Source organism: Hyperolius riggenbachi, chromosome 8 (assembly GCF_040937935.1).
Source record: "Hyperolius riggenbachi isolate aHypRig1 chromosome 8, aHypRig1.pri, whole genome shotgun sequence".
Taxonomy (NCBI): domain Eukaryota; kingdom Metazoa; phylum Chordata; class Amphibia; order Anura; family Hyperoliidae; genus Hyperolius; species Hyperolius riggenbachi.
The window spans coordinates 163080938-163104449 of record NC_090653.1 but is presented as its reverse complement, the minus strand read 5'-3'; the positions used below and the strand labels follow the sequence as shown (position 1 = coordinate 163104449).

Sequence of the window (23512 nt, the reverse complement as noted above, 5' to 3'; positions counted from 1 at the left end):
TGAGTTCTTGGGTTAGCAGCATAAAATGTATTCATCATTGCATCTCTCTGTTCTGTTTTTCCATAGGCTGTCTACAAAGCCTGGCTGTGCTCAGAGTATTTCAATGTTACACAACGACAATGTCGCAATGGCATTCCTTGCAAGCAGTATTGCCTGGAGGTGCAAACCCGCTGTCCCTTCATACTACCTGACAATGATGACCTGATCTATGGAGGGTTACCCGGCTTCATCTGTGCAGGTAAGAATGGAGAAGTACATTTCTCTGAAATGAGGTAGATTATTCACTGACAATGCATGCAGGAATGTTTTCCATTTGCATAGCATCTCCAAGGATCTCAAGCAAGGCTATCACAATGAGGACCACATTAGTTAAACAATATCTGCTATTAGGTTGTGAGAATTTGCTCCCCTTACATGGGTCATTTCAGATCACAGTGTGGGTTGCTGAAAGTTTTGAGAAGTCCTGTAATGGCTGTGTGATTTATATTGTTTGCAGCTTAAGAGCTATAAAGGCCATCCACAGATTCCAATAGGTCCACGGTGTTACTAAATCAGCTATCACTCCCATGTGGCTTCCTCTGCTGAGAACACTGCCGAGAACACAACCTGCAGTATAAACTAGAAACAGAACTCCATAAACAGGAAAATCTTCTTAAGTTTTTATACCTGAGCAAAGTTCATTACCTCTTACTTTATTTTACAGAAATGAAATGAAAGACCTAGAAAGCAAGGTCACTAACACTCCATGCCCCTTAAAAATTCTTTGAAACCTCCACAGAATCCATAATGACATTTCTTCCTCACCCTCTCGATCTGTGATTTCTTGCGCGTGACCTGTATTAGGTCCACCCCACCCCACTCCACCCCCACCTCTTATTCTTAAGATCTCCACTGTTGACTAACATTGGGAGCTACCTAAAGGCCTGTACACTTACTAGATTGATGGGCAGAGGGCCAGTCGAGAGACACAGCCATGACGTTGCTTGACGAGTTGATCCGCCTGCCGCGTTTGGATGTCGGAGGCTGCTGTACACATACAGATTATCGACAGAGGCAATCGTTATCAGCCACCTCAGCTGAATTTAATCTAGCGTGTATGGGCCTTAAGAATGCTGACAGATTACCTATGACTGCTGACAGATATTAGTAGAATCCCATGACTGTTAAAAGAGATGCCATGTGGAGTGCTGGCACTGGCAGATGAATTTCTGGGAAATTTCCAAAGCCTTACATAATCTCCTGCTGGATAGGCACCATTTAGAATTGGGAAACAGTCAAGTAAAATGAACACGTGAGCTGTTAGACACACAGTTCTGTTGCTGAAACAAAGTTAAAAGGCCTTCACCTGAATTCCTTCTTGCAGGTTGGAGTATTATTAGTTACTAGTAGTTATAAATGCTTCCCTTTGCAAGTCATTTCTTCTAGTAGGAAGCCTCAGTGGTGAAATGTTGGTGCCGCCAAAGAGTTTTAATCACTGATATAAGTTGGACCATGGTCCTGACGGTTAGCTGTCTGTGAACCTCATTGCATTTTGGGAAATAACTGCTTTTTCCTGCTGCCAAGCAAGCAGTATTTGCCTCTGTGCATAGAACTCTCAGTAACAAACATTCCGTACAGATCACATAGCAGCAATAAAGTTGTCACCACCTGTGATACATTTCACAATGTAAATCGTGGAGAGGAAATACTATACAATGGGCAAGCACTGACTAAATAATCTATAAATTAATATTGTAAACAATAAGCAATTTTATTCATTATGTTATTTTCAATACAGTTCCTCTTTAACCTCCCTGGCAGTATGATTCCTTCCTTGTTTTAGGGCAGGGGTCTCAAACTCAATTTACCTGGGGGGCCGCAGGAGGCAAAGTCAGGATGAGGCTGGGCCGCATAAGGAATTTCACAATCACGGCGCATCGCCGCCTCTGCCCGCACCTCTCACTCTTCCTTCACAGAGAGGGGTGGGGAGAGGCGGCGATCCGTGTGGCGATTGACGTCAGGAGTGGCAGAGCTGAAGCTGAAAGCTCTGCCCCTTCCAGGAAATGCCGGCGGATTGCCCCCCGGGCGATTTGGGGGCTCTGCAGCCCTCGTTTAGCGGCGGGGATGCGGCGGATTACTTGGGAGCACTGAAGCGAACTATAAGGAAGCTTTTGCCGACGAGGGCCACAAAATATTGTTTTGAGGGCCGCAAATGGCCCGCGGGCCGCGAGTTTGAGACCCCTGTTTTAGGGTCTAAAAACGGTACCGTTTTTTTATGTGCTTTTAGACCCTAAAAGCAAGAAAAAAAATCGTACCACAAGAGAGCCTGGAGCAGCCCCTGCACTTACTCACCTCCCTGAGATACAGCGCTGCAGTTCTCCCTCCGTCCTTCGGGTGCTGTAACCCTGTAGTGCGATCTCACCAGGAGGTGAGTAAATTTGCCCGCTGCACGCAATGCTCTGCGTGGACCTCCGGGCAGCTACCATGAGTTTAGCTCGTGGTTACCACTAAGGAGGTTAAGAGCGTCCAGATAACCCCTTGCCCCATGCACCCAAGGATAAATGAGTAAAGAGGCCTTTTGCAAGACCCTTCACCCAGTCTTACAAAAATTGAACACAATCCTCAAATAAAAAGATACAGAAGCTCAATAATTCACATCTATAACACCTTTAGTTTTACTTAAAACCTGAAAGCCCTTTGTTCATTCAATGAGATGGGGTAGCCTTGTCCGTGGACTTTGGCATCCCTGACTTTTTCTGGCAGTGTGTTTCCTCCTAACAGCTGGCTCCCTTCTGCGACTTTATGTTTTTGTCATTGCTCCTGAGACTGGGGTAGTGGTGAGATTTTAGCAGAAGGGGGGATTAGGAATTTACACAAGGGTGCAGTAGCAGGCAGGAAATATAAAGCTGGCCATACACTATGCATTTTTTTAAATTAGACTTTATATTTGATTAGACATGCCACATCTAACCACTATCTAATAAAAAGTAGCGTAAAATGTTTTCTTACTGGAAAATCAATGGCACATTGATTTGGAATAAAGAGGCAAATTGCATGTCAGTTGATGCACAGGAGATCCCTGGGGGAGCAATCAGCAGCTGCATAACTTTGTACTTCATCAATCAGTACAAAACTAGTAGGGGTGGCTCTGCTATTAATAAATGATGGTATTTCTTCTGACTTCTGAGCATCATGTGATGCATAGCGGTACAGGATTTTCTGCAAACGATCGGTAATTCCACGTGGTAAATATCAATTGCTTGGTATGTGGGGAAGCCTGTTGCACAATGTATGACAAACATGGGGGAGCTTGATGAGAGAGGTGATGTATCATCGTAATAAAAATAGAGATGAGGGGGGTGCCAAATTTCATGGCAGGAAGTAATATGAAAACAAGCATGGTCCTGGTTCCCCAACCGCTGTTACTGCCATGCACACATTTGATCCACCCTGTTTTCCCATCTGCTGAAACCCTATTCCTGTGGCCTTTGTGAGTTATGCCTCATCCAGCTGCTGGGAGCAAGAAAACACATGATGGATGATAACAACAGGACGGATTCTATAACACATTGGTCTGCAATAATATCAGAGCGCAAACACTACCAGTTATAGGGCCTGATCTACTAAGGCTGACTTCACCATCTTACCCATGGCAATCAGAAGAGAGACAGGAAAAGTAGTGCGATCAGCCTATTAATAAATACAGTATGTGAATGCGATGATTGCTCATTTACTAACACGCATGTGAGATGTGGCTGTCGATGCTCACCACCTATTTAACATTGATTGATATAATGATCGCTGGGATTTGTAATTCAGGCTCACAGTGACAGAACTAAAAAGTAGCACCCAGGTTCCCCACATAAGTAGTACGGTAGCAGTAAGTGGAATATGTTATGCCATACTTACAGAGCGTTCCTGAAAAGGCTTCATGGTCGAAACATCAAAAGTAGAAGGCCACACTGGGACTGAGCACCACAGCAGACAGGCTCTGCCTTCTTCTTCCAGACCTCATGTGAATGATGGGCAGACTCTAAGGTGCAGGCCCATGCTCCTGGGGGGGTTTCATACAAGAAAACTCAAGAGAAAAACTAAAAACCTAGTGCATCTTGTCTGTTTTTCAACTTTAGTTAATCAGAAATAACTTAGTGCTGAAAATACTGGTAGGTGAACAGAGGCGCCAGTAGAATAAAAGTACATAAAATTTTTAAAAAATTGCTGGGAGGAAGTGGTGGACTTGCCTCCGTTAAAGCAGACACCAAGGACTGTGATTAAATAAATAAATACACATTTATTGAAGATACCCCAAGGATGCAACGCGTTTCGCGGGCACAGCCCACTTCTTCAGGCAATAAACGGGATAAACAACAGCAATTCTGTTGTAGCAAGCATTTAATATATAAGGTGAAAAATAAGGAGAGATAAATCACCAGCAAGAAGTTTTGAATCAGGATGATACCAAGTTATTGGCTACTCTTATTTTTTTAAGTTATAATCCTAATTCAAAACGTCTTACTTTTACTGATGGCTAACACAATACAAAACTCTACTGCTCCTATAAAACACCACATAAGTTTCAATTGTGGAGAGTATTGTAAGACATGATTAGCATTTTGAATTGGTTTCTGATTAATTGGCCACCAATAGAGGAATTGGCAAAGAACAGCAGCTGGAGCTGGTGGAGAGGTGAATGGGATCATTGCAGACTTCGGTAGGAACTGGTGCCAAGCTGTTTTCTGGTAGAAGGTTGTTGTCTGTACCTAGGACATTCTGGTAGCCACTTATGTGAGGAAGGGTATATTTTGAACATATTTCTGAGATGAAAGTAGCAGGATTTAGTGTCTACCTGAACAGAGTGGGTTATGGAGACTGACATATTTTTTGCCTTTAAAACAATGCACATTGCCTGGCTGACCTGCTGATCCTCTGCCTTTAATAATTTTAGCCAAAGACCCTGAACAAGCATGCAAATCAGATGATTCTAAATGAAATCTGACTGGATTGGCAACATGTTTGTTTCAGGTGTGTGATTCAGACACTAGAGCCAACAAGATCAGTAGGATGCCAGACAACTGGTAGTGGTTAAAAGGAAATAAATATGGCAGCCTCCATATCTTTCTCAGTTCAGGTGTCCTTGAATATGAAGCTTAAATGAAGCCTCAGGCCCCTTTCACACTGCTGCAATGTGTTACCCTGTTTTGCCACAGGGTAACGATGCCACAAGGTTAAACCAATGAAAGTCTATGGGGCATTTCATACCTGGGGCAGTGTGATGCGATGCGTTGGAAGTCCTCAGTCTGACGTGTGGGCAACGCTGGAGCATCCGTACATTAGGGGTCAGCATGCGTGGTGACGTACGGCAACCGGAAGTCATGTAACTATATGAGACACAGGTGTTTGCATTGCGGCGCATGCGCGGGAGCACTTTTTATGGGACACTTAGTAATAATACATATTTACGCCTCTTTTAGACTCTCATTAGCATATATGCATGCTATGGTATCTGGGGAGGCTTTATTTGGCATTGCGGTGTGATTGGATAATCCATTTGAGCTGCAACAAAACCAACTGTTTCTAGTGTGAAACTGGCCTCAGAGTCTAATATTACCCCAGACAGCAGGCATTTAGAGATGGGCTGTCTAACTGGGACACAGGAGATGGCCAAACAAGCAGTTCTGCAAGGATGAGGTTTTCCCTTTTGTCTTGGTGACAAGAAAAACAAAAGTTTGCTTTCCTAAAACAGAAAGAATTTGCAATAATTCAGGTTGGAGTGAGCCTGAGATGTCTCCCAGTGCATCACTGCTGAATATATGCAAATTAACCATTGTACCCTTAGAAGCTAAACACACCTCCAGAACCGCTGGAATGCAATGATGTGTCAGCTTGTTAATAAGTGACACAAATAAGTAAGATGTAATTTTGTGATATAGGTTGCAGTAAACAATAATAGATATGAAAAATGATGTGCATTGAAGCTTAAGAAAATCTTGTGTGATGTATTTTGTCAGTTCTCAGAGTATTTGCATTGTACCCATTATAAAGCAAGATAGCCTGAATAGCCTAACTTTGTCCCTAGAATGTCATCTTACATTACCTTGGGGAGTTTTTTCAGTTTCTCTGCACGCAAAGGCATCACAAAGCAGGTATACCTGTATTTAATGTCACAGAGCAGCCAAGGCCATAACTTCCTGTTGCCACTGTTAAGTAACAGCAGCTTACCAAAATAAGGTTTCTCCAGGCCTTTTCATATCTTTTCACATTTATCTTAATTCCCCTTGGCAAACCCTTGGTAAATGCTCAAAAAATAATTGTAGCAGATGGCGAGCATTAGGCCTGCAATATCACACAAAGACTGTCACAATGTACCAGGCCTACAGTAGTATAGTAGCACAGTCCAGGGCCGGGCTGAGGCAGAGACGAGAGAGGCTCCAGCCTCAGGGCGCAGTGTAGGAGGGGGCACACAACTCACTCAGCTATCATTCCCCTATTGTGTTTGAAGCCGTGAGAAATAAGAAAATGGGATACATGGCAGGGACTGCAAGCCAGATAAATAGAGATTAAGGTGTTAAGTCATTTGGGGGCCCTGGGGCGCCTCTTAGTCTAATAGCAATCAGTGTGTGATTGCAGGGGTGGGAGGGATTGAGGGGCGCACTTTGGTGTCTCAGCCTCGGGTGCTGGAGGACCTTGTCCCGGCTCTGGCACAGTCTGGTGTTACATTATTTGATAAATCCCACCTGCACACACATACGTGTGTACGCACAAGACACCAAGACACAGAGATGAGGTGCCTGCAAGCATGAAGACGGAACGACACAAACTAAAGGAGGAGTGCTGCGGCCAAACATGTGAGTCCGCTCCACTGCAAGAACTCTGGAGGGTCCCTGGGAGACCAGTATTAACCTTGGGGGGGAAACCTGGGGGTCTGCCAGCCAGCTCTGGGGACCACGAGGAAAAACCTAATACTTTCTGGAGGGGTCAGAAGCAACTAAGGGGCCACCCAATGCTGTTTCTGGGGATGGGCCCCATTTGGCTGGATTGTGCTCTGCTTTCAGAGCCGGTACAAGGTCCCCCAGCACCCAAGGCTGAGACACCAAAGTGCGCCCCTCCATCCCTCCCACCCCAGCCATCACACACGGATTGCTATTAAACTAAGAGGCGCCCCAGGGCCCCCAACCCCCCCCCCCCCCCTTCCCCATCCCCAACACCTTATTCTCTAGTTATCTGGCTTGCCGTCACTGCCATGTATCCCCTTTTCTTATTTCGCTCTGCTTTAAACACAAAAGCAAAATGACAGATGAGTGAATTGTGTGCATTCTCCTACACTGCGCCCTGAGGCTGGAGCCTCTCTCGCCTCTGCCTCAGCCACGCCCTGCATGCTTTACACATAGCTTCCAATTGTCCTTTTTTTAGAGAGACAGTTCCTCTTTGGGAACCAAAATCTCTCTGCCTTCTTTTTCAAAAAGACCTTATAGTTTTTGAGAAAATTGTTTTTATAATTCTCGTTCTGAGTGTAGGAAATGTTTTCAGGGCTGCTAACTTTAGCGTTTAATAGCAAAGCCCCCTTACGTGCTAGAAACACCACATTTTCAGGGTACGTGAAGGGTGACAGTGGGTACAAGAGGAAAACATTTCTTCAAAAACAAATGATAATTTTTGACAAAATTGATTTTAAAGTTCTCATTCTGATTGTGGGAAATGTTTCCCTCCAAAGCTCCCCATTGATTTCTTAAAGGACTTCCGAGGCCAGGTGTTTAAAAAAATAAATAAAAAAAGTTATGTACCTGTATAACTTTGGAGGACACGGAGGACGCCGTCCGCGCACTCCGTGCCGTACCGCCGGGTCCCCGCCGCTCATAGCCCCCCCGGACGGCTCCCGACCCCACGGTCAGGGTCGGGCTCTCCTGCCTGTATAAAGATGGCCGCCGGCCCTGGCTGCGGCTGCACACTCCACATAGCCTCTAGTGCGGTTGCGCAGCTCCATGGCCAGCCCCCCGATCCACGCAACAGGCTGTTTCCTGTAGCGTGGATCGGGGGGCTGGCCCTAGAGCTGCGCAGCCGCACTAGAGGCTCTGCGGAGTGCGCAGCCGCGGCCAGGGCCGGTGGCCATCTTTATACAGGCAGGAGAGCCCGACCCTGGCCGTGGGGTCGGAAGCCGTCCGGGGGGGCTATGAGCGGCGGGGACCCGGCGGAACGGCATGGAGGGCGCGGACGGCATCCTCCATGTCCTCCAAAGTTATACAGGTACATAACTTTTTTTATTTTTTTTTTAAACATTTGGCCTCGGAAGTCCTTTAACCACTTGAGGACCCACCCTTTACCCCCCCTTAAGGACCAGCGCTGTTTTAGCTGATCTGTGCTGGGTGGGCTCTACAGCCCTCAGCACAGATCAGGGTGCAGGCAGAGCGACCAGATCGCCCCCCTTTTTTCCCCACTAGGGGGATGATGTGCTGGGGGGGTCTGATCGCTCCTGCCTGATGGGTGTTGCGGGGGGGGCACCTCAAAGCCCCCCTCCACAGCGAGATCCCCCTCCTCCCTCTCCTACCTGTCCCCCCTGGTGATCTGGGCTGCACAGGACGCTATCCGTCCTGTGCAGCCAGTGACAGGCTGTCCCCTGTCACATGGCGGCGATCCCCGGCCGCTGATTGGCCGGGGATCGCCGATCTGCCTTACGGCGCTGCTGCGCAGCAGCGCCGTACAATGTAAACAAAGCGGATTATTTCCGCTTGTGTTTACATTTAGCCTGCGAGCCGCGATCGGCGGCCTGCAGGCTATTCACGGAGCCCCCCGCCGTGAATTGACAGGAAGCAGCCGCTCGCGCGAGCGGCTGCTTCCTGATTAATTAGCCTGCAGCCGGCGACGCAGAACTGCGTCGCTGGTCCTGCAGCTGCCACTTTACCGACGCGCGGTATGAGTGCGCGGTCGGCAAGTGGTTAACAGACCAATGGAGAGCCTTGGAGGAAATTCAAAGATGCTTTTTGCTCTCAGCTATACTTAATATAGCTGAGAGCACCATCCTATGCGGACTCTTTACCGCTGGCTCCTGCTGTCTTCTCCACTTGCCCACACCTATCACCCTTACCCATGCTGGCACCTACTCCACCCATGGGTGCACTAGGTGCCAGAATGGGTGGGGGTGACAGGTGTGGGGGGTGGGGAGGACAGCGGGAGCCAGCGGTGGAGCATTGGGTGGACAGTGCTCTCAGCTATACTTAGTATAGCTGAGAGCTGCGGCGGGGCATCGTGTGTGGTGGTGGCCGGCGGAGTTCTTCAAACAAGGTCGCAAGATGTAGAAAATATGGGTGTGGGATTATTTCTGAGGCTATTGGCGTGGGAACTTTTTTAAAGGTACAGGTAAGTATTTATGGTTAATTAAGAGTATTAAAGGACTTTTTTTATTTTAATTAACTCTTTGTGGAAATGAGTAAGGGGTACTAAGTACTCCGATACTAATTTCTCCTGGGGAGGAGGCGGGCATCTGGAGGATCCCCTTCTTAAAGGGGACTTCCAGACACCACCATGAACCTCCCAGGATGTGGGCGGCCCCCACTTCCTCCTGGGGCACCGGAGGTGGGGAAGAGCCCCTTGTCCATGGATTGGACAAGGGCTTTGCGGGAGAGGGGGAGGCTTGGCTGGGCCTTTCCCCCAGAGCCCCCCCCCATACCATGGACCATGCAGGCTGGTATAGCTTAGGGTGCAAAGCCCCACGCGGCCAGGGCTCCGCATTCTGGCTATCCCAGTCTGCATGGGGGACAAAAGGTTAAAAAGGCTCAGGAGGGGGGACCCTGTGTAATTTATTTTTTAATATTTCCCTCACTCTGAACATATATAAAAAAAGACAAATACATTTATACACATGGTAATACATTATCTGTCATATTACCACAGTATCTTTGCTACTTTTTTTCACTATTAAAAGTTTATTAAAGTGAATAACAGAATAAACAGAATATCTAGACAGAATATTGTTCTGACAGACTCATTGAAAAATAAACAGTAAACAACACCAGATCTGTAAAATCTTATATAGAAAACACCAGAGAACAGCTAACCAAGGGTCTCAGTTTGAGGTGGGACTCTGGTTAAAAGAGAACATCAAATGGAAACATTCACATATAGGGCTCGATTCACAAAGCGGTGCAAAGTGTTAGCACCATGGTGAAAAGGCCCTTATCACGCCTAAAGTCACTTTAGGCATGATAAGAAGAAACTCGCGCGAAGTTGCCGCGCGTACGCGCGTACGCGCGTACGCGCGTAAGTGCGCGCGCAACACCCGCCGCTTCGCGCGAAGCTCCCATTAAGCCCTATGGGACTTTGCGCGCGCTCTTACGCGCGTACGCGCTTACGCGCGATAACTTCGCGCCAAGAGCAGGAAAAATCGGTGATAACTCAGTGGTGAAAAGGTCATCACGCCTAAAGTCTTTTAGGCGTGATAACTGGGTTATCACCGCTTTGTGAATCGAGGCCATAGTGTTGTCATGAAAAATCATTGAAATATTTCTATAAGGGTAAAATTGGCATTTATAGTAAGCGCAATCTAAATATGCTGAGCCCTGTGCTGGTAAGAAAAGGACACAGATAGGGTTAGAAGGAATATGTAGAAAAAAGAAGAGGAAAGAGTTGAGAAGGAAGGATAGTATCACTCAATAGAGCAGTGCAATGGTAATAACAACGTATGACAGTAACAGCATTATAGATTCAAAATATTTTTGTACTCTTCCGAACATTGAAAGTCTACCCAAACAGCCCAAGTCATCATATATCGTTTTGATAGGTCCTGGAAATGCAGAATCAGGGATTCTAGAACCTCAATTGAGTCCACTCTCCTGATCCAGGCTTTCACAGAAGGGGGATGTACCGATTTCCAATTGATTGGTATCAAGGAGCAGGCAGCATTCACCATGTGTAATTGTAACGAGCGGCGGGGATACGACTACCGCCGTCCCCGCCGCTCAGCTCAGACCGCCGCGGGCTGGCCTGTCGCCGGCGCATAGCGTCAGATCTATGCGCGCGCGCGGCCAGCACTGAGACCTTTATGCGTCTCGGAGACGCGTCAGCTGACCTGCGGGTCAGCTGACGTCAGGGGGAGCGCTCCTCGCCCCTGATTGGCCGGGCTGGCGGGAGCGTGCCGGGGAGTCCCCTGCCAGCATAAAGACAGAGAGCTGTCAGTAGCTCGCTGTCTGTTGTTGCAAGTACTTCGTGTTAGCGCTCAGATCTTTGATAGCTTAAATATCTAAACTTGTTAGACTGTATATTATCTGTGTATGACTCTGGCTCGTTCTGACTATTCTTCCGCTCAGTGATTTTGTACTTCTGCCCATTTGATCTTGCTGCCGACTCTGCCTTTTAAAACCTTCTTGCCTTAACCTTCCGATTTTGTACTATATCTGTCTGTCTGTTGCCGACCCGATTAGTCTGACCACTCTACTCCCACCAGAGGGCCCTGACTCTGGTGAGGGGCTCTGTACTGTTAGGACCCACCAGCTCCTCTGGTGAGGTACTGCTAACCTATTAGTACTACTGTTGCACCAAGCACTATACTTTGCTGTTAAGTAGAGTTGGGCCGAACGGTTCGCCTGCGAACGGTTCCATGCGAACTTCAGTCCCGCAGGCGAACTTTTGCGGAAGTTTGGTTTGCCCCATAATGCACCATGAGGGTCAACTTTGACCCTCTACATCACAGTCAGCAGGCCCAGTGTAGCCAATTAGGCTACACTAGCCCCTGGAGCCACTCCCCCCCTAATAAAAGGCAGGCAGCGGCGGCCATTACGCTCACTCGTGTGCCTGCGTTAGTGAGAGTAGGGCGAGCTGCTGCAGACTGTCTCTGATAGGGAAAGATTAGTTAGGCTTAGCTTGTTCCTGGCTGCATACCTGTTCTGTGAACCCACCACTGCATACCTGTTCTGTGAACCCACCACTGCATACCTGTTCTGTGAACCCACCACTGCATACCTGTTCTGTGAACCTGCCACTGCATACCTGTTCTGTGAACCCACCACTGCATACCTGTACTGTGAACCCACCACTGCATACCTGTACTGTGAACCCACCACTGCATACCTGTTCAGTGAACCCACCACTGCATACCTGTTCAGTGAACCCACCACTGCATACCTGTTCAGTGAACTTGCCACTGCATACCTGTTCTGTGAACCCACCACTGCATACCTGTTCTGTGAACCCACCACTGCATACCTGTACTGTGAACCCATCACTGCATACCTGTTGTGTTCTGTGAACCCGCCACTGTATACCTGTTCAGTGAACCTGCCACTGCATACCTGTACTGTTCAGTGAACCCGCCACTGCATACCTGTTCTGTTCAGTGAACCCGCCACTGTATACCTGTTCTGTTCAGTGAACCCGCCACTGTATACCTGTTCAGTGAACCTGCCACTGCATACCTGTTCTGTGAACCCACCACTGTATACCTGTTCTGTTCAGTGAACCCGCCACTGTATACCTGTTCTGTTCAGTGAACCCGCCACTGTATACCTGTTCAGTGAACCTGCCACTGCATACCTGTTCTGTGAACCCACCACTGTATACCTGTTCTGTTCAGTGAACCCGCCACTGTATACCTGTTCAGTGAACCTGCCACTGCATTGTACAAGATACAGAGGCGCCAAAAGAATAAAAGGTAATTAAATGAACTTAAAAAACCAACTGGTTAAACAGAGGAGGCAGCGGTGGTCTTACCCCCTCCAAACAGACACAGGCAAGGACTGCGATTCAGACAGTCAACAATTTATTCGGAACTCCAAAAAACAATGCAACGCGTTTCACGGGCCATACATCCCGCTTCCTCAGGCAAAATACAGTAGGAGTCACAGCATCTGTATTATATCAGCGAGCTCGGCGCCTCTGTGACTGCATACCTGCCACTGCATACCTGTTCTGTGAACCCACCACTGCATACCTGTTCTGTTCAGTGAACCCGCCACTGTATACCTGTTCTGTTCAGTGAACCCGCCACTGTATACCTGTTCAGTGAACCTGCCACTGCATACCTGTTCTGTGAACCCACCACTGCATACCTGTTCTGTTCAGTGAACCTGCCAATGCATACCTGTTCTGTTCAGTGAACCCGCCACTGTATTCCTGTTCAGTGAACCCGCCACTGCATACCTGTTGTGTTCAGTGAACCCGCCACTGTATTCCTGTTCAGTGAACCCGCCACTGCATACCTGTTGTGTTCAGTGAACCCGCCACTGTATACCTGTTCTGTCATTCAGCTACATCAGCCAGGCGACCATATGGGCTGTAAAGCCACCAAAACCTGCACTCTCGCCATGGTGCGCACCAGTCCAGCACAGCCGTCACTACACAAACAGCTGTTTGCGGTGCGTTACACGGTGAGTTTGGTGTGTCAGTGTGAAGCAGTACCTTAATTACACTACCTGATTGATGTATACACATGCAAGATGTGTTAAAGCACTTTAGGCCTGTCATTTAGCATTCAATGTGATTTCTGCCCTTAAAACGCTGCTTTGCGTCAAATCCAGATTTTTCCCGGGGACTTTTGGCATGTATCCCACTCCTCCACCTGGTGGTCCAGGTGTTAGACCCCTTGAAACATCTTTTCCATCACTTTTGTGGCCAGCATAATTTTTTTTTTTTCAAAGTTCGCATCCCCATTGAAGTCTATTGCGGTTCGCGAACTTTTCGGCTAACCGAACTTTCCGCGAAGGTTCGCGAACCCGGTTCGCGAACCGAAAATCGGAGGTTCGGCCCCACTCTACTGTTAAGCTATCACTTTAGTTGGCTGGTATACTTGCATTATTGGTGATTCTGCAGATCACCATATAATCAGGTATATATCTGTATTACAGGTGATACTGCAGATCACCTTGTAATCAGAACTCTGTTATTTGCTGACACATATCGTTACAGTAATATTAAAGATTTTTTGTAAGACTTGACTGAGTCCTCTGTGTCGTGGAAAAGGAGAGTGCCCAGCAGAAACCGGATTTTGGAGTCCGAAATGTGTTCCATCAGTCTATGGACCTCTTTCCAGAAAGGTACTAACAATGGGCAGCTCCAAAAGATATGTAACAGTGAACCCTGTCCGCCCCCACATCTCCAACACACATCAGGAACTGAGGGGAAAACTCTGTGCAGTAGTACCAGGGTTCTATACCATCTAGAGATAAGCTTGTATCCCAGTTCTTGCATGTTTACATTAAGAGAACCCTTATGGTTTAGTGCATAGATCTTATCCCACTGCTCCTCCGTCAGTGAGAGGCCAAGGTCTTTTTCCCAATCTTCCTGGAACTTTAGTGTCTGGTTGCTAAGCGTAGTGAACAACATAGAGTAGATTTGGGAAATCAAGTGGCTATTTGGGGGCTTACCCAGTACCAAACATTCAAAAGGCGACAGAGGTTTTGACCATGCACAGACTTTCCTACACGAGTTCAGAAAGTGGCGTATTTGGAAGTATTGCCAGTTAGTACGTTTGACATCCTCACTGAGTTGGCTCATTTCAATGAGTGTTTTAATTGAATTTGTGGTGATAAAATCTCTAATTCTAGGGCACCCATTATCTGGCCAATTTTGAAGAAATGGTATGTCAACAGAGGGTGTGAAGGCCGGGTTATCAGAAAGGGGGGTGAGTTTCCCTGGTAAGGACGTCAGCTTCATGGCAGGTAGGCATCTCCTCATGCTGGTAACTGTTGCGATCAGTAGTGGGTTATTCCAACTCAGTCTCAACTTGTTTGTGGTATCGAACCAACCAATAGCTGGGGCGCTGATGTGTGCAGTCGCTTGTTCCACCAGAACCCATTTCTTGGGGGCTGGAGAACAAGACCAATCCACCACCCTGGACAACTGGGATGCAAGGTGGTATTTGAATAAGTCAGGAAGACCCATTCCACCCATATATTTTGGCAAAGTGACGGTCGTACGCTTTATTCTCGGTGGTTTCTGTCCCCAAATAAACCTGTTTCTTTACTACTTTTGTCCTCTAACTTCAACATGGATTTTCTCAAAAACCATATGATCTTTTGCATTTTTTTCCTCTTGTACCCACTGTCCTCCTTCAAATACCATGAAAATTTTGTGCTTCTAGTAAGTAAGGGGGCTTTGCTATTAACCGCTAAAGTTGGTGGTCCAGGAAACATTTCCCACACTCAGAACGAGAACTTTAAAATCAATTTTCTAAAAAACCATTAGGTCTTGTACCCACTGTCCTCCATATGCCCTGCAAATGATGTGTTTCTAGCTCGTAAGGGGGATTTGCTATCAACTGCTAAAGTCGGCGGCCATTCACCTGCCATTTAAGTCTATGGATCCCGCCGCAAACAGTCGGTTTGTGAACATTTGCAGTAAATTCGCATTCGCGAACCGAAAATTTGATGTTAGCTCCATCACTATCCCTTGCCGTTGCTCCACTCTGCTCCATTCAGCAGCTGTTCCCTTCTTAAAAGCTGCATTCACGGCCCTGAGCTGCATGCATCCTCCATCATGTTCCTGTGACCGGCTACAGGAGTGTGATCAAGGGGTGCATTGCCAGGTCAGTGCATGTGCAGTAGCCCACAACTGGCTCAGTCGGCCAGCTTTCTGAGGGGCACAGCTGCTCAATAGAGAAAACAGTGAGGGACCAGAAGGACCACAGGGGCCTTGGAGAAGCCCCAGGTAAGTTAAACTGTGCACATTACTTTCATTTTAGGTACACTTTAAAGGTGTCCCTCTAACTTATCTTAGAAAGTTGGGAGATATGTATATACACAGACTCACATCACACATATCTATGCACACCGTACACACACTTATATACATTAATACACTTATGACACATACGTGTACACACACTATACACACACACAGAGACACATATCACACATAGTATACACGCATCCAGGTGGCCACAAGGTTGACAAACTAAAATTATAAAAAGGCAATTAAAAGATTAGGGCCTAGAAGCTACAACTCCTGGGCCTGCTATGTTTGTTGCTATGCCTCTGGTAACTAATATAACTATGATATTGATGATGGTGACAGTGATAGCTAGAGTTATGGTACTGGTAGCACAGCATTGGTCTGTGTGGTGTGACTGTAAACATGAAGACACTGACACTGCGGAGAGCAGATGACAACCAGCAGCATAGATGACAGGTATACTACTGCAGTGCTTGTATATAAGTTGTGCTGATGATAAGGTAGCCTTTCTTTAATTGCTATTGGAAAGGGCACACAGGTATTCAGGATGGAGGGCAAAATTGTGCAGCATAGTGGAGTCTACAGAAAGTCACCAAGAGTTTATAATAGTGCAATTATTTTATTTTGTTTATGGATTTACTTTAGCATGAACCGCCGTACTCCTCAAACTGTACTAACTTGGTCTGGGTTGATCTGTTCTTAGTTACCATTGTGATTGTTCTTAGAAGCATCAGTTAAAAGATACAAGTAGTGATGATGCTATGTGGCAGGCTTTTCTACATAACTATTCTGTAAACTGTGTTGTGTTTTGTAATGGATAGAATTTAGTATTTTATATACAGCTATTTTGTTCTGCTGGTTTTTCTCTTGTGACTGTTAAAGAAAACTCACATCCTGAGTTGATATTTAATTAAACCCCAGCATTGAGTCATCACATTCTTAAAGGTCAAACATCTGTTTGACCCTTTCATTGCTGGGCCTGCATAATATCACTGTAGCATTTTACATACGATTGAGCCTCCGATTCTCTCATGAGGACTGCCCTATTTTAGTTTATACAAACGGGAGTGCTTGTAGTCACACCAAAACAATTCCTGTTACTCATATAGCATTTCAGATTCTTTGTTTACATCTTACTATGGACCAACCAATAATCTTATATGGTGTAAATATTTTAGATGACAGATACTCTCCCCTTGGATTGCATACATTGCATATGTATTTCTATCAGTACAAAACATTCTATTAGCTAAAGAAAATATGTTTATCAGCACTATAGACAACCAGCAAGAACGATTTTTAAATTAAGTGGTTTAAGAGTTTTAAATCATAGTCTTGGAGATTACCCCTCTCGAATGCTACCAATAGTAGGTATAACTACCCCAAGACTCTGAAACCCCACATTACTCAATACTAAAACCCAGCTTTGATTGAAGTTATACTTGAAGGTAGTGGAGCAGTAATAAGAGGTGCTGAGGTATTGACCACACTGGGGCCCCTGGGCTAAAGGTTTCACCTAGGGCCCTCTTTCATCCACTGCATTAGCTCTTCATTGATGCTATAGTGGTAATGGTCACCTCTGTAAACGCTTTGTATTGTAATTATCATTAACAACGTATTTCCCTACCCTGCTTACAGCTTTCTTACACTGTGGCTGACCTTGGAAAGCAGGTTTTCTGCTCTTTGTCCTGCAGTTGTTATGTATGTAGAGCTTGGGGAGTACAGCGTTAAATTTACACTAGAGCCCATGGCTCTTTAGCTATGCATGGAATATTTTGGTACCTTATAAATCAATAATAATAATATGCCACTGCACTGCTTTAAGGGTCAGTACATGAGCTTTGGTACCACACCTACAGTATATCCCTACTGCTTTGGACTGTAATTGGGGGAAGGGTATATACAGTGCTGCTAAGTTAGGCATATACTAGCAACCAGTGGCGTAGCTAAGGAGCTGTGGGCCCCGATGCAAGTTTTACAATGGGGCCCCTCATGCACTCTATACATAGCAATTGAAACGGCGCACTAAAAGCTGCCAATGGCAACTACAATGTCAGAGGTGCAAGAAGGGGATGGGGAATAGTTTGTTAATGATTACCACTATTCAAAGTATATATATAAATGATTATTATGAGCACAGGACCAATATAGAGCTAATACTGTAGTTGAGGGAGGGCCATTCGGGGCCCCTCTGGCCCAAGGGCCCCGATGCGGTCGCTACCGCTGCACCCCCTATTGCTACGCCCCTGCTAGCAACGCAATATTTTTGATAGATTGGATGTTAATTTCAATATAAGCCTTGCATCTTATGAAAATATATTAAAACTCTGGTATTGCCATCCCATATTATGATAAAAACATGAAGTAAATATTGATCACACATGCTCATTCTTTGCCGGATTTGGTGGTAGGTGGTAGACCAGGTTAATTACCAAAACCTAAAAAGATATTGATTGATAATAGTTTACCTGATCTACCACAAATTCTATGGTGTGTGTCTAGCATTACAGTTCATAGGATGATATTGACCAGCAGTCCAGAAGGGGACAGTGCAGCTGCCATTTTATTCCAACGAAGTTCAAGGAAGTTGGGGCAGCAATATGTCCATATTGCCATAGAAAAACAGTTGGGACTCTACATTGTGTTGGTGTTTTTACAAAGGAGTTGATGGGGCTGATTCACAAAGCTTTTCTGCTGAATTATCTCACTTACTTATTAATTGATAGGTTATTTCTCCTTAAATGACTTAATTCAGGATTTATCTCTCTTTATCTTAAAGGATACCCGAAGTGACATGTGACATAATGAGATAGACATAGGTATGTATAGTGCCTAGCACACAAATAACTTATGCTGTGTTTCTTTTTTTCTTTCTCTGCCTGAAAGAGTTACATATCAGGTGTGTAAGTGGTTGACTCAGTCCTGACTCAGACAGGAAGTAACTACAGTGTGACCCTCACTGATAAGAAATTCCCCTTTTACCTCTTTCGTGCTCTCAGAAGCCATTCGTGCTCTTCGTGCTCTCAGAAGCCATTTTCTGATAGTTGGAATTTCTTATCAGTGAGGGTCACACTGTAGTCACTTCCTATCAGAAGTCAGGACTGAGTCAGCCACTTGCATACCTGATATTTAACTCTTTCAGGCAGAGAAAGAGAAAAAAGGAACACAGCATAGTTATGTGTGCTAGGCACTGTACATAAACATCATCATATCTCATCATGTCACATGTCACTTCGGGTATCCTTTAAAGAGAGCCCAAGGTGGGCTCAAATAAATGGAAAAAAAAGTAGCCTACCTGATCCGTGGGGCTGAGCGTATCAGGTAACCGCAAAAACCACCGCTCCCATGGGCCGCAATGACTCACTTTCACTTTCGTGACCTATGGGTCACAACGCTGCACTGAGAGAATGTGTGTCTCTCATAGCGTGCAAGGAGGCGGGGAGAGAAGGGGGCACGGCCAGGGGGAGAGAGCTGCCCAATGGCAGCTCAGGAAACCCTGCGGGAATGCCCCTGACGGGCGTTTTGAACAGGGAAGTCCTAATTCCTGTGTTTACCTCTGAGTTAGTGATAAATCTTATTGCTAAACTCAGGGGGGGGGGGGGTATAGCGCAGCAGTGGGGGGGCAGAGAGCGGCGGTTGGGAGACATAGAGCTATGTCATTAGGCAGAGAACATGCCTCTGTATTCCATCTGCCCCGAAGATCCACCTTAGGTTCTCTTTAACTCATGTTTTATGTCTCCTTAACCTCCCCGGCGTTCAATTCCCAGGATTTCTTTGCAAAAAGTGATAAAATGTATTTTTAAAACTTTTTTTTTTCCTGTAACTTGCCAAACTGTGTCAAGCAAGGGTCTAGTATACAGTACAGAAGAGTATTGATGTGTATGCACGTTTATACTGTTCACAGCATGTTTTTATGGATGGACATTTCTGTCCATACCGCTGAGGAATGTTAACTGACTTAACTCATGGTTTATTTCTCCTTATTTGACTCAACTCATGATTTACAGTATCTCTCCTTAACTGTTCATCTCAAGAATTATCTGTTTTTTAATTGTTTATCTCATGTATTAGCTCTCCTTACAGTTAAGGTACGTCTTATGTCGGGGATCGGGACCGGGACCCAATCCCTTTGCGTGACATTCGTGGGCTGACGAGTACAGATGCCTGTCATCTGTGTAGTTGACTGCGCGTACTGTTGCTATGCGGGGTTGGAAGGACGGCAGATTGGCGTATTTGTGGCGTCACGTAGCAGGTGGGGGAGTGGTGTCTTCAAAGAAGTTGGCCATCAGTTAGGTGAATTGATCTGCTGGGCGGATCGCTCACGTGTTGGGGGTTGGGAGCTGCCGTACATACACACAGCTGATAACTGCCTCAGCCAATTTTAGACAAGCCTGTGTACGAGCCTTTAAAGTGAACCCAAGGTGAAAATAATAAACATTTGGGTTTGTGCTCCTACTCCTAAAAATTAAGTTTTTAGATATCTCATGGTTTTATTTTATGTGGTTTTATTTTATGTATAAACATTTACAAAGTAGATTTAAAGGACAAGTATCAACGTTAACTACAATTCTAATTGCCACATATATTTCCAGTAATTACTAGCAAATAGCAATACAAAGGCTTTTTTTCATCTTTTAATACCTTATGAGAAGAAAATATGACATTTACAGGGGGCAGTGTTCACTGTTGGCATTACTATGGAGGACTGTGTCCAGCAGATTCCGCATACAGAAATAATCTTCACTGGCTCTAATACTGTGAGTAACATATAATCAGAATTATATAAAGCAGAAACATAGCTTCAAATGTGTGTAAATAATCATCAGCTGCAGCTGTCTGTGTGTTCTGTCTCTCTCTCTCTGTCTCACAGTGTAAAGTAAACAGTTTACAGCCAGGTTACAGTTCAGCTCTGCCTCCCCTCCCCCTGATACCGACAACATTTTGTTACATTCAGCTGGTATAAACAAAGCAATTTTTTTACACACGTTGTTCTGAGTGACCTCTGAAACACATTCTAGTGTTGCTGGCTAAAAGCTCTATAGGTATGTGAGGTTTACAGAAAAACAGTTTCTTTAGTAGTTGTTTGTTAATGTTTTATTGTCTCTGCTCAATGGTAGAGTCTCAGGAATCCAAGAGCAAAAATACATGAACTATTTACCTTTTTATCTATCCCCTGCTCTCAGTTGTCCTCTGCAAGAAAAACTTTTATGGCTGTAATTCTTTATTAGTGAGGGTTACACTATAATCACAACAAGGTTCAGACAAGAAAGAAGCTGTCACTTTCATGCCTGAAGGTTAACTCTTTCAGGCAGAAAAATGAAAAAAAAAAAACACAACCTAATTATTAACTTTTTGGGTAAAGTATATACACAAATTTAGCTCATCATGTCATATGTCACCTCGGGCACGCTTTAAGGTGAAAAATAAGTAAGCTTTGTGAATCAACCCCAATGAAACTTCCTAGCAGGTGACTTGCCACAACCACCATCTGCTTAGGATGCCATCTGCACGGACCAAAGCAAAAAGGGCTCATGGTTTGTGTAAGCACCAGTGTGTCCCTGCTCTAAAGTAACCTTTATGCAGTTCTGACTTCAGCTCAGCAGAAATGTTTGATAGGTTGTGTTAGCATATTCCTGGAGTTTCTTTTTTAACCCTTCCATAACCAGTTGCTTCAAATGAAAGCCCCATTTGTGACACTGTCCAATACCAAATATTGTTATTTAGCTTCTTCTTCTCAAGTTTGTGTTTTAATATGTTACTTTCATATCTTTCAGGATACAGATTTGCTCTGAAATTGTATGCAAACCTATTTGTGGCTATTACCTTGCAATTTGCTTGATACTAAATGTATATTTTTTCTATTTACAGCAGATCTGCTAGAAAACCATATGTCTAATACAGATGCAGTTTGTTGTGATGTCCGATGGCATTCCTGCAACACCGGGGGGAGTGGTGCCCACAACACATCAACCAAATCTCTGAACTCCCAATCCATGTATTATCAACACCGCAATCTCCACCACCAGCACTCTCACCATCGGCACCATCACTTGCATACTTACCATCACCACCACAAAACATCTCTGCTGCCGGTCTCAGCAGGATCTCGCCTCGGAAACACCAGACTAAAGCTATGTGTGTTGGTGCTTATGCTGCTCCACACCATGGCCTCTTTCTCAGCTGTGCAAAATGGGGTGAGCTTGGAAGCCATGCCTGGCATGGATGAGACATCGGCACGTGAAGAGTGAACTCATGGAAGTGCTTTCTGAAAACTCAGAAGGATGAATTACGTTCTACTAAAGGGTGTGCCCTTTCTATGACCCAAAGGCAAGGTGATCATCGCCCTCAGCAGCAGTTAACCATGACACAGCATGGTGAAAACAATGAGTCCTGTGGGTTAGAGGGCCGGTGAGACACAACTTTGAGAAGGGTTCTGTGTCAGTGGCCTTGAAATGATGCTTGTGTTAAACAGTTGCAACTTGAGGAAGTATGAGATTGGGGTGGTCCAGTGTCATTATGATGAGTGCAAGTGTGGAGAGCATGTCTGGCCAAATAAAATATGGCACTCCATGGTTAGTGAAATTCACAGTTGGGTGAGCCGCTGGTAATTATGGTAACTACCAGTGAGCCTTACTTGTAGTAGATGCTAAGTGCTTTATTGCTGCCCTGAATGTATTCTTGGTCATGCTGTTTGGAAAGCTGGTCCATTTATTAAGCAGAGTATGGCCAAATGGCAGCTGTATTTCTAACATGAACAAAGTAAAAAAAAATGTTTATAACATCATTATGCCAGGTTTACACGCAGAAAGGAGATGTGACAAATGACCATATCCTGCATAGATGTCACTATCATAAATCTATGTGCAGGAGAGTTACAGTAGTTGCTGGTTACCAGCTGACAGGCATCATGAGCCACAAAATCAGAATGTGCAAAAAATAATCACTTGAGATATCGCAAATGTATGAAATCTATTTTATGTTTTAGAGAACACAGGATTATGTTAAGAAAGTCTTTTTAGATAATCATACAGTATTAGGTACCATCATACAGCGTAATGTCTGTGTGTCGGATGAGACTTGGAGTTAGGATATGAAACGAATTGTTACTTCCTCACATATCGGTAGAAGCTAGGACCACCACAGAAAGGCGAGGCTGCCTGTGACCGTTGGAAAAACTGAGAGACAGTACAAGAGAGAGTTGTAGGCTGTCCATAAGAGTTACTCCGCCCTGATATTACAGTTATGGAAGCATGCTAGTGGCCTTAATCACTCACTGGCTTATTTAGTCTCTTGAGATTTCTTTGCTTCATTCCCAGCCTTGTAGATCTTTGCCATGGACTAGTGAGAAGATATCAGGGTCTCCATGAGATATAAAAAGCCAGTGATGATTCCACCCCTCTAATCTGACCAATGCAAAAAAGGTAACATTTGGATGGAGTAAACTTTCCAAGTAATGAAAAATAAAAGGTGTTTTTGGTTTTATTTTTTACTTTTTTTAAATCATATCCAGTGTCTATATGACACAGAAGTTTTCATTCACAGATACATTATCCGCTATATAACTTTTTCTGTTTTGTACTTATTACACTGAACTCACTTTGTGTTGTCACATATTCTATTGACATCACTTGTTAGAAGATAACTTTTTTTTCAGAAACTTTGAGGACAGAGAAAAGGATGATGTGACAGTAGTTGTAAATAACTGTAGAGCAAACCTGTTTTGTTTTGCAGTGTCTTTAAACAGACACTGCTGCTTAAAAGGACCTTGTGTGCAGTAAAACATATTAAACAAAAAAAGCAGTACTACAGAAGGCTCCATAAGGTGCCGTGACAAACTTTTGTGATCCCTCGCTATGCCTCTTCTGAGCCCCCTCAAGAT

General features: G+C 45.1%; 1 protein-coding gene across 1 annotated transcript in view; it reads left to right on the top strand.

Moving 5' to 3' along the window:
* NALF2 (NALCN channel auxiliary factor 2) overlaps window positions 1-23141 on the top strand; it is a 266127-nt gene extending 242986 nt beyond the window's left edge. Inside the window, exons 2-3 of the mRNA XM_068247653.1 lie at window positions 67-238; window positions 21502-23141. Of these exons, the coding sequence (XP_068103754.1) occupies window positions 67-238; window positions 21502-21881 (552 nt within the window). The 3' untranslated portion in view covers window positions 21882-23141. The remainder of the gene's footprint in view (window positions 1-66; window positions 239-21501) is intronic.
* The last annotated feature ends 371 nt before the right edge of the window (window positions 23142-23512 follow it).